At 37.8% G+C, this 11,891-nt stretch overlaps 1 protein-coding gene across 5 annotated transcripts; it reads right to left on the reverse strand.

The window, feature by feature from the left end:
• Positions 1-845: 845 nt before the first annotated feature.
• Positions 846-8,992, reverse strand: SLC25A51 (solute carrier family 25 member 51). 5 transcript variants are annotated; one of them, XM_032214303.1, is made up of 4 exons: positions 8,835-8,992; positions 6,379-6,463; positions 4,923-4,980; positions 846-3,181 (listed from the first exon to the last, which is right to left on the reverse strand). In XM_032214303.1, the coding sequence occupies exon 4, from the start codon at positions 3,142-3,144 to the stop codon at positions 2,263-2,265; it is 882 nt and encodes a 293-aa protein (XP_032070194.1). In that variant the 5' UTR covers positions 3,145-3,181; positions 4,923-4,980; positions 6,379-6,463; positions 8,835-8,992; the 3' UTR covers positions 846-2,262. The 5 variants fall into 5 exon arrangements, with proteins under 5 accessions (XP_032070194.1, XP_032070191.1, XP_032070192.1 ...); XM_032214300.1 differs by having other exon boundaries at positions 8,797-8,992; XM_032214301.1 differs by lacking the exon at positions 4,923-4,980 and having other exon boundaries at positions 8,797-8,992.
• Positions 8,993-11,891: the final 2,899 nt, after the last annotated feature.

Here is an 11,891-nt window from a genome sequence, read left to right on the forward strand (position 1 = left end):
GTCTCCATATAATGTTTTGGATGGTTGCACGAATGGGTAGAACGGATATGACACATACACCGCCAAAACACACACACATCACCATTCATATAACCACATCTCTCCACTAGAAGCATAATAGTCATGGGATAGTCTTGCAATCCTGCTATTTTAAGTATGACTTCATTATGTTCTTTGCAGCTCCACTGAAGGTGATTGTTCTGTTGGGTTGGTCAGAAGACTGGCCTATGACCCCAGCCATACAGAGTGGGCAGAAAATGACTATGGCATGCCTACTAATATTCCCAGTCTTTATGGTCAGGGAAAAACAAAACACTATTACAGAATATTCATTTCAGGAAACTGGATTTACTTGTGTTTATTCCACCAAAGGAAATTACCCCCCCCCCCAAATCCCTCTGGCAGAATTATATTTTACCAGTTAAACATTCAACATTTTGTTTATGTATATATATCTATAATTACAACATTCAAAATAGTAAGCATTCTTTCATTTTGTGCTTGGCAATCCAACTGTGAAGCTAAGTATCTTGAGCATCAAGAAATCTAGAAGATCAATTAATATTTGATTTGGGGCATTCTTGTAGGGGGAGAAACAAAGGCAAAATAAACTAAGAGCCCTACCACCTCAAACCTACTGTTATCTAAATTTTAATAAAATAATTCTAACACTTGGAGGATAATCAACAGAATTTGGGAGAGCTTTCCTATAAATATAAATAGGAAATATTACCACGTATTCACACAAAATCTTCCAGCCAAAATAATTATTTTGGCTGAATTTCCTCTTCCTAACTCACCCATTGCTTACTATTTTGTACACTTGTATGTTCATTGGCATGATTAATAATTCACAGAAGCCCTATGTAATATTTGCAGATACTTTTTTGTCTTCTTTTTTAATATATGCATGGTCCTACACACGAGTTCATAGAGAGAATGGACAGGCTATATATAAAGGAGGGATTTAGGCAATTTTGTCACTTATTAAAAGTGGATGGATGAATCTCTTATGCCAGAGTTTCTTCTATGAAGACAAATCTACATTAAAGGAAAAGCAAAGGGCAAGCCAGCCTTTTGCAACTCATATATCGTCAGCCTAAACACTCCTGAATGGTATGTGAAATAGCTCTGTAATTTCTTTTCCAACAGAGTAAAATACTGTGAAAAATGGCAATAAACATTTCATTTTGGTGTGCAAGAATTCTGCTTCACTAGACCTTAGGTTTATGTAGAGTATAACTCACTCAATCATTTGTACTGTACCAGTAAATAGTACCTGGAATTTTATCCTGTTTACGTTTGGCTAGTTTATCAAATTTGTACCAAATTTCCTAAACTTGAAAAGAGTGTATATGTGTATATGTGCGTGTATATGTGTATAAAAGAAACCACCACCCTGGATTAGAGTATTTCACCAAAATTAATAATTTAAATACCTAATTGACATTGAAAAATTCAGTGACAGTGCAAGATAAAGAATATTTTAAAGCTTTTCAGTGCTTTTCTCACTCTTTCCTCCATAGTCAACACCCACTATTTAATAGTAGAGATACATCCACCAGTTTCTAAAATTTAATACTAATTTTGACCAGATGTCATTTGCATCAGAAGTGCTCCAAAACTACATGGAACCTGTTTTAGAACAATAGTTTTCTCTTCTACATTTGGCAGTTCTTTTCAAAGTACAATAATATTCATCATCAACAACATAAAAAAAAAAACCAAGAGGGGGAACATGAAGCTTCATGGAAACTCAAGGTCCACTTATTACAAAAAAAATATGCTACCATTTGTTACAAATGGTCAAGCAACAAGTTAAATATCAGGTTTTTTTGCTCTGCTATTTTCTATGAAGTGCATTCTTTGGATCACCAGGAGTGTTGGTTGAATAAAGCGGAAGGTGACCTGGAGCAAATTTTCATAGGCCAGCATGAAATTTTATTTATTATGCTTTGAGTGAATCAGCCTGCTGGCTTTATATTTCAGGAAACGTCTCAGTTAATTGTTTTAGTCATACAGCTGCCACATCCATAGATTGGAAGGCCAAGAACAAGACTGAATACAATTATATTTTGAACTAGTTAGGCACTGTTTAAATAGCTGATATCCATACCAACTGAAACCACCACTTGTCGGCAATTCAGTTTCTTGAATGTTATGGAGTCATAGATACTTGCAAGTGTTTTCCCATTATATCCTGGAAACTGACAGCTCAGGATTGTCCGATGCTCAACTGAAGAAGAAAAAATTAATAATCAATTATAGTAATTTAAGCAAGAATTCATAAGTTGCGTTAATTATTCCCCAAGAAATCAGGGACCGGTGATAATTTAGATGGGCCCCTCGGAAGAGATGTGTCAGTTTCCTGTCACGCTCCAGCCAAATCTTCATAAAGACTGTGGAAAAAGACTGGAATTCCCCACCAATCTGTGACTGCATGCGGGCTTTGACAACATTCACAGGGAAAAACAGAAACCCCAACATAGCACCCAATACCCCGCCACATATAAAATCATTGATCAGATGAGTACTGTAAGTTGTTGCTTCTGGCAGGCACTGCTTGATGGGCCCTCGCAGGCCAAAAAAGAGAGCATTGCTAGGACCGTTCCGAAGTAGGATTGGCACCAAGCCCCGATAATATTCCCTGGCCCCATGCTCTCGAAGAACTCTGAATGCTTGGTAGGTGTTTGTAAATTTATCATGATGTTTGTAGTCCTGCAGAAGTGTCTGCACACGCTCAAAAGGGGTCAAGCCAGCTTCTGTGGTCCCAGCAAGCACAGCTGCTAAGCTCCGGGCAAAGATTTCAGGCGCACTTATGTGTCTGAGGAGCACAGAAGACAAATCTTCATATAGGCCAAACATCAATGCCAAGGTTGTGCTCTTCTGCATCAGCGGAGGAAGGATACCTCGGTACAAATTTCTGAGTCCATCTTTCTGAAGCTGACATATTGCATCTCTGGTTCGTACCCCATACAGCTGTTGACGAAAGAGGACTTTCTGGATTGGGAAAGTTACTGCAATGTTTGTAATGGCTGCACAATAACCACATAAGTAATGTTTGCCTGAGTTAACTTTTACAATGCGATTAGCAGTTTGATCTGCCTTTGCCTTGTTAAGCAAAATGTCTTCTGAATCCGCCATGCTGCTTGTTGTGTTCTCACATAGGTATTCTCTTCTCCTATAAGAAGTAAAGGTGATTGAACAAAGCCAAAATCTACTTGCCATCATTTCAGGTTAAAAAAATAACCACATTAAGAGGTTTAACTCACCTCTTCATTAATTTTCTGAAAGGTCTCTATGTTTTATGCTAAATTTCAGGGAACATCCTACTTCAAAAGTACTAAGAGTATGTTTTCAACTTCTGCTTTCCTTGTAATAAAGCACTGTGAAAATATTTTCATAGATTGTATTATAAGAGATTTGAAAATATTTAATTTCCAGGATCTCAGCCAATCAATTGATAATACACTCCTTCCCAAGGGACGTACCGTTTCTCTTAGTTGAGTGTCTTCTCAACTGAATTAATACTAAGACAATATCTTACATATAATGCATATCAGCATTTTACAATATATCTCATTCCAGCAGCAGGTCCCCTGTTCCAGGGGTGAAATTCAGCAGGTTCTGACTGATTCTGGAGAACCGGTAGCAGAAATTTTGAGTAGTTCAGAGAACCAACAAATACCACTTCTGGCTGGCCCCAGAGAGGGGTGGGAATGGAGATTTTGCAATATCCTTCCCTCAGGAGTGGGGAGGGAATGGGGATTTTGCAGTATCCTTCCACTGTAATGCCCACCAAGCCACGCCCACAGAACCAGTAATAAAAAAAAATGAATTTCGCCACTGCCCTGTTCCCTTTAGTAATAAATTAAATTCTTTTGACTTCCACAGGGCTACAGGTACCTTCCTCTTCTAGCCTGTCCCTTAGATTCAAATAAAATAACAGATGCAGAGACACACTTGAGATTTCCAACATCTTTAAAAAATTAACCAGCTTAAAGAAGAACTATTTTTCTCTAATTAATGAAGAATGAAAAAACAGCAAGCCAAATAAAAAAATAAAAATAAGGGCCTAATGTACTTCAGCTTGCTTTTGTTTTGCCTTATTAAAACTTTTTTCCTTGTTTGTCAACTTATTTTATCCAGTCAAATACATTATACTAAAATTTGATTTAGTAATAGCTAGTGACTAAGTCTGCATTTATTTAAATTTGCCAAATACATATTTCTTATCTCATTTTTTTCTGTCTATCCTAATTCCTTACTTTTATTTTATTTTTTATGTGTCCCTAAGCCAGTTTTGACTCCTGGCAAACTGCATGAAATAGTCCCAGCAGTTTTCTTGGCAAGGTTTTTCAGAAGTGATTTGCTATTGCCTTTTTCCTAGGGCTGTGAGATATTGGCCCCAAGTCACCTAGTTAGCTTTGTGCTTAACGTGGAACTAGTGCCCAATTTCTAGTCTGGTGTTTCAATCACTACACAAAACTGGACCATTAATACTTATTATCAGGGTGTATAAAAATTGCTTTTTTAAAAAAAATAAAAAAATGGATTTTATTTAAATCAGAATTTTTTTATTTTTATCAAATTTATTTTAATAAAATGCTTTTGGAGTAAATATCTATCTAAAGATAGTCAATTTTCCATTTAAGATACATTACTAATTTAGTTTATTCAGCATGAAATGGAGCTTAGTTAGGCTGCATATTCTGCAATATTTACATTTTTGGTAAACTCATTCAATGAATGCTGCAAGCTAAATGGGAAACCTTCATTTTGTTTGCAAATAATAATATTAAAGATTCTAACTACCAGCAAGAATGAGTCTTTACATTTAAAGAGCACCTGTCATTTCAGATCCATCATAGCAGTGCCTGTTAGCAGGCATCCAGTCACCTGCTGCCTGCCACATCCCTCACCTTATTGTGTCACTGCCGCATCACCAGGCATCCCATTAAAGTGAATGAGGAAGAGCCGCTGTGGGAAAGAAATAACAGTTGCTCTTTAAAAATTATGATTTAAATTGAGTTCATTTAAATGAAATCCACCCTCCTTATTGTTCAATGTAAAAGAAGGGAGTAAAGTCAGTTAGTCCAATGGAGAAATAGATATCATGCACAGCCTTTAAAGGGGAAAAATCCACATCTTGCTTTTGGGGGGGGGGGTATCTTTTTGCACTTCACTCAGCTAAACAAATAGATAAATTGCTTCAAATCTTCTCTTGTTCTCAGTTTCATTTTCTGGTTTTCCTTTCCCAACCTTGAGTAAATACCTATCCTTTTCTTTAAAGAAATATCACTTTCAAAAAGAAAGAAGAATGTAGACATCTTAAATTCTAACCACCATGGTCAAAAGAGAACGGAGACCCTTTAGTTGCAGAGAAATGCTCCTCCCACTAAGGCACCTATAGAGCTGAGGTGGCGCAGTGGGTAGAGTGTACTACTGCAGGCCACTTTAGCTGACTGTTATTTGCAGTTCAGCGGTTCAAATCTCACCGGCTCAGGGTTGACTCAGCCTTCCATTCTTTTGAGGTGGGTAAAATGAGGGCCCAGATTGTGGGGGCGATATGCTGACTCTGTAAACCGCTTAGAGAGGGCTGAAAGCCCTATGAAGCGGTATATAAGTCTAACTGCTATTGCCCTGATTAGTAATAAGTAGAGGGGCAGTCTCAACTACTACGTGTTTTCTACTCATTGTTTAGCAATTATATTTAGCAATTATATCTGGACCAATCAAGAAGAGAAACACTGGTATTTTTAGTGTTCTGAGTATGAAAGTATTCCTACTACAACTTTCTGCAATGGTGAAGCCAGTTAATAATAATATGCTGTATTACAATATTATGAAAATTAACAAACATTTGCTGGTTGGTCTGCTTATTGCAAAAATGAGGACTGTTTCAGTGTACGACCATTGAGAAACTGCAGTTAAATACAGAACATAACTGGAGAGACGATATCGTTGACAACATATACTGTAATACCTAATGGAATAAATTCCTTGAAGTTTATTTCTGAGATCAATTTGAAATGCTATCCTCTTCTTTTAAAACCCAATCCAACGTAGGTCCTCCTGGGCATTTTAAGGAATCTCAGCTTTCCTTATATTCTCCGTTTTCTTCTAATGAGGCAAAGCATGACATTAATATGTGGACCTTTTCTAATGTGACATCTTAAGGAGCTCAACTGGAGCCTACATTTATTTTTCCCCATTGCCAGACAAAGACTGTTTTGTCTTTCTATATGTTATCTATATAGCTTTATCATCTGCAATATCAATGAATAAAACTGTCGTGATAACCAGGTATTTATATCTGGCAAAGAAAACTGGACTATGCAGTAGTCTGAAGTTCAAAGCTTTTTATGGCTGAATTACCTTTATTTTCTTCATTAAGTAATTAACATTTGTTGCATAAGTCTGCTACTGATCTGCCTGTAGATTTGCCTTTCCAGCCACATTCCTGTTTGAGCAAGAGCAGGTCATTAGCAATCATTTTAAATCTTCCTCTTATATTTCTTTTTTACCCAGGTGTTACTTATTTCTTCATGTTTTCATTTTTGAATTCTGAATGGAATTGCCCTGAAGCTTTCTCCCTCTCTCATTCCCTAATTTCAACTCAACAAGAAAACAGAAAACAGAAGTTTTATCCCATGTCAATTTATCACTAGAAGAGGCTAATTTAGGAAGAATAAAAAGATAATGGGAATGGGAATATTTTATTGCGAATGAACCCAGAATTGGAAGCTAGCAAAATACAAGGCTGAATTTTGAAAAGGATTAAATTCCATCCTTTAGCTCCATACATTACTCTTAACAGGAAGGATGGAATGAGCTGAAGTTCCAGAAACAAGTACAGATGGAGTACAATGCTCTATGTTCTATTAATTTTTTCCCCTTTAATTTTGTACTTTCTTAGAAGACACTCCATATCCTATATAGAATATTTTACTGTTCTATCCTATTAAGGCAATATAGAAATCAAATATATGTAAAAGATTAGATATTACTTCCAGCAATTACAATCTACCAACTAAACACAAAAAAATGAATGGTGAAATACAATTGTTTTAGTGAGACGGCGTTATTCTAACTATACTGAAGATTATCAAAATACAGTAGTAATTTATCCCTATGTTGATAAATTAGCAATAGAGGGGGGGAAATGAACCTACTAATATATAGCCAAATTCAGATAACACAATGTCTCATTCCTCAGCATAATGTGGACTGCATTCATGTGACGAATATAAAGAACAGTGGAGATTTTACTAAGATTTACGCCTGCTAGTTAAGGGCAGGACAATATTAAAACTTGTTCTCAACACACCAGGGGCACATATTCATTAAGAGCTGCTGTAGTCTGCATATTAGTTTATCCAAGCTGCTTTCTCAGACAGCACCCCCTGCCAAGATGTGATAATAATAGCTTAAGTTATCAAAATTGTTTCTACTTGTCCATGTAAGGGGGGAAGAAGTTACTTGTTTTTTGTGTTGTTTTTTTTTAACTTTAATTTTAATCTTAATAAAAATTATATGGAAATAAAAGTGTGATAATAATCTACATTGGGGAAGACCCTTGAATTCTAGGAATTTCAAAAATATGCTCAGTCACTGCAATACTATAAAGTAACTCAGTAACATAATCTCAGTATTGTAAAGAGGAAGTACATATGATTTGCCCATGAAATTTGCCCATGATTTGCCCATAAACTTAACTTCACACAGCTTAAAATTAGAAGTATTATATTGTACAACTATTAGTACCCTCCCCCAAACAAAAATACTAATATTTCAAATTCTATGTTAGAACTACACTTCTATTTAGCCTATATATATCAATATAAAACCAGAAGAAATTCTGAGATGTTGCATATTTTTGCAAATTTGGAATTGGTGTAATATAATATTCTTTTGGGATGCAAATGTGCAATTTCTTTCATAGCCATCGCACTTTTGTATTACAGCATCCAATTCACTACATATAATAGGCTCTATAGTGCAAATGAAAGTGAAAATCCCTACTATAAACAATCCTCAGCAATTCAACACTTAGCATGGTAAATATATATCAAATTACCAGTTGTACACCAGGAAAAAGATTTTTTTAAATGTTTATGCTTATTAACTTATTAATGGGTGCTTATTAGCATTATTACATGCTTATTAACGGGTGGAGACTGTAAGGCTAAGATCCCATACACATTATGCATTGCACATACATTTACGCACATATTTTGGGCTCATGTATGAAGCATTTTGAAACTGAATCGAAATGCATTTGATTTTGTCCCTGCAAATTTTGGGGGCGCCGTTTTGGAAGCTCATACGTATTTATGCAACGGTGTATCCCGCGATTTCTACAAAATTAATTTCCTATCACAGGGAAATTGAGTAAATGTTTCCAGGGACGGGTTGTTAAATCTGGCTGCCGTGCTTTCCAGAGTAAAACGGGCGGCCAGGTTCATCCCATTTTTAGCCTACACCGTCTTTCCACACCCAAGAGAAGCAATTCAGGGCAGCAAAAAATAATAATGCAATAAATAAAATAAAGCGAGATACCACTATAAAAGGCGGGATGCAATCCTGTTTGGGGGAGTCAATATATTAACAGAGTCTGGGATTGGTTAACCAGAAACGCCCTTATCCTTCTCGCCCTGCCTTTGCCCCGAGGTCAGCCGCGAGCACCTGCGGCACAGCCCGGTCCGCCGCCGCTTTCCTTCCCCTCCATATCTCCATTTTGCCCGCCTGCATGCTCGCCTAGCGTCTTTTCTTCTCCTTCCGCCACCTCCTCACCTCAGCTACTCCTCACCAATCCCCGCCAATTCACTGACCCGCGCGCCGCGGGATTCCTTCATGGCGGCGGACGCATCGCTGCTCTTCACCCGCACGTTACAACCAGACCCTGAGGGACGCGCAGCGGCCTGAAAGTGACAGGAGAAGCCCCCGGGCCGGCCGGGGAAAAAAAATCAGCCCCTTTCGCCACGCCCTCCCCGCGCGCCGCAGAGAGACGAATGACGCCACCAAACGAAGGGGGCACGTGTCCGGCGTCATCCAATCTCTCGCTCGCCTTCCGCGGAAAGGCCGGGTCGCATTGGGCGTTAGCGCTTCAAGCGAGCTTCAAGCGGAGGAAGAAGAGGCGGGCTGGGCTGCTTTCTTCTTTCAGGAAAGAGGCGGGCGGGCTGGGTCGGGGCCGCTCTAGCGAATGTCTTGGCTGTATAAGGGGAGGGAGGGAAGGGCTTCCTGTTTTGCCTGATTGGAGGAGGAGACGGCGGCGCTGGAGGCGAATTATGTATTCATTAAAGGCGAATACAGAAAATTCAGGCGGCTATTTCGCCGGGTCCCACCAGTTCTATCCCTGAGAAAGATGGAGGGGTAGTGGTGGTAATAGTGACAGTATAGGACCGGTATCCCCTGTGATCAATATCGACCTCCCAACAGTCAATAAAGGGCTGGGAGACAAAAGAGAGTAGGGATCAGTAAATGATAAAACGTCATTAGATCAGTTAATGTGGGTCTGTAAAACTCCACTCCAGTCTTTGCAATCTTGAAAACAGTCCATTATTTTATTTATTTATTTTATTTGTCAATCATTTACAAGATAATAGGTATAAGAATAAACATGAGTATGAATGAAATGAGTACGAATAAATGGGGGCAGTAGGACAGGGACGGTAGGTGCGATGTTCAGACTGGATTTGGCATTTTTAATCCACCTGTCCTATCCAATCCTTCCCAAGGATTTGGGATAGGCAGATGTGGGTGTTTTATGGTGTTAGATGTGCATCATCGGAGGATATAAGCTGTTCTGAGTGAAGCTGCCCTTTTGCAATTGACTGATGGTGGATTTGTCAATGCCAATGGGCGATCTGTGTTCAAGTGGTGTTCTAGTTGTTTTGGAGATGCACTCATGACGCCACCTTTGCTTTCTTTTTTCAGTTGTTCTATAGTTCTATTTGCAGATCTTTGTATTTTGCAATCTTCTCCAAGTTCTTTCTCTTCTCTTCTGCTGTCTCCAGGCATTGCCACATTCACTAGCCAGATTTTTTAAATTATTATTTGTAGTACTGTTAAAGTATTATTTATTGAATTATTTATTAAATATAATATTTGAGTGTCGATGAACAGTCTAAAGCTTCATGAAGGGTTGGATGAGCTTAAGAGTTTGGGGATTCCTGTTAATAAGTGGATATAGCGTTAACTGGTTAGCTTCTTAAAAGGCTGTTTGGATGTGAATTTGTGTTTAACAGATAGAAAATTGTTCCACTACTTCTGCAGAGCAGTCAGACAAAGAATTAAGAGGCTCCTGGCCCTCCCAGATGGCCCTTTTTCATGACATTTGTTGAAATGGACATCCATGCAAGCAACCACAGACATTGTAATAATGTTAGTCTTTAAAAGAACCATGAAACCACACACTCCATTTACATTAGTTATATGCTTCTTGGGAAATGATTGGACAAGAAAAAATTATAAATACGCAATAAAAATGATTTACAAGACTGAAAAAATATAATGTGTCTTATTTGCTTCTTAGGAAAGATTTCTAAAACATGTCCTTAATATCATTTATTTGAAATTGCTTATGACAATGAATAATAAAGCTACTATTAGAGGAGCCTGTGTGTAGAAATGTATTTCCCAATGTTACTTTCTACAGCGTCACCCCAAAATAATATATAGTAATTCTTTTTTTAATTTAAAAAAAAATGAATTACTGTAAATACTGATTTGTTCCCATAAAGTAAATGCTCATCTCTGATTTCTAAGCAAATAATTCATATTTTTTTAAAATCCAGAGATGTCAGCTATTGTTTCACATGAGGGGAGGGAAGGAAAGGGAAGGTAGAGGTCTCAGCCCAAAATCCTTCAATCTCATTTCTTTTTACACAATACTGTAATGCGTATTTTTTAGAAAATGGCAGTAGAAAGTTCATCAAAAAAAATTACATGAAGAAATACACGTATACAAACAGACAATGCCCAACAAATCCCACTTCATAAAAAACATAAATAAACCAAGAGAATATGAAGAAAAAAGGTAGCTCCTTAGATCATGATTATAATACAGTTCCTGAAGTATGTAACCATTAAAGGTTGTTACCTTTTCCCTACCATCTCTTGATGGCTGCAGAAGGCCCATGTTATTCCCGAATTTGATTTCAGGGTGGTTTATAATCAGTTTTTCATGAAAGACCAGAATATTAGCTCCCTGTTGTACTTATAATGGGTAATTTGCAGTAATGTTATTTGGATGAGGGGTTAGTTTGCCAGTTTTCATAAAAGAGATATATTTTTTTTATGATATTGTCCTTGTTTGGACAATTTGGTAATTAGAGGAGCCTCCTCTCCACACTGAAATAGAAAATGGATCTCATCAGTTCCTTCATTGATACAACCTTTATGCTAGAGGTTCCTTCCCTGTCGCCCCCCCCCATCATACCTCCCTTTACTGTAATCTTAATGTATACCGCTGTAGGAAGTTATCACCCAGTCCTCTCCCAGAAAAATGAAATATTCTAGGAAATATTGAAAATTCAGAATATTTCTCTGGATGTGAAAAGGAAGAAACATGTTTTTAAAGACAGAATAGCTCCCTATAGCTTCCTGCCAATCCCCACATTGTCGATAGGCCATTAAGAAGGCCAAGCTAGTCAACTTTACATAATAAAGAGTTCTCCCCTTCAGCTCCAGGGGGATGGGATTAAGGTATGATAATATTGGCCCTTTACCCAACTCACCACATGGCATCTGAGAACTCAACCACCCTGGATTCAAAACACAGCCTAGAGAGTTGCCCCTGCATGGCCCCATTGGAGTCTGACAACCAATCAGAATACAAGCTCAAGATCAAAGACCAGAGGGGGATAAAATCAGGGACTCAGCATCTC

Source organism: Thamnophis elegans, chromosome 3 (genome assembly GCF_009769535.1).
Source record: "Thamnophis elegans isolate rThaEle1 chromosome 3, rThaEle1.pri, whole genome shotgun sequence".
Lineage (NCBI taxonomy): Eukaryota > Metazoa > Chordata > Lepidosauria > Squamata > Colubridae > Thamnophis > Thamnophis elegans.

Bases quoted from the DNA above. Each gene is read 5' to 3' on its own strand.
- SLC25A51 (XM_032214304.1), bottom strand. From the start codon at position 3,144: ATGGCGGATTCAGAAGACATTTTGCTTAACAAGGCAAAGGCAGATCAA.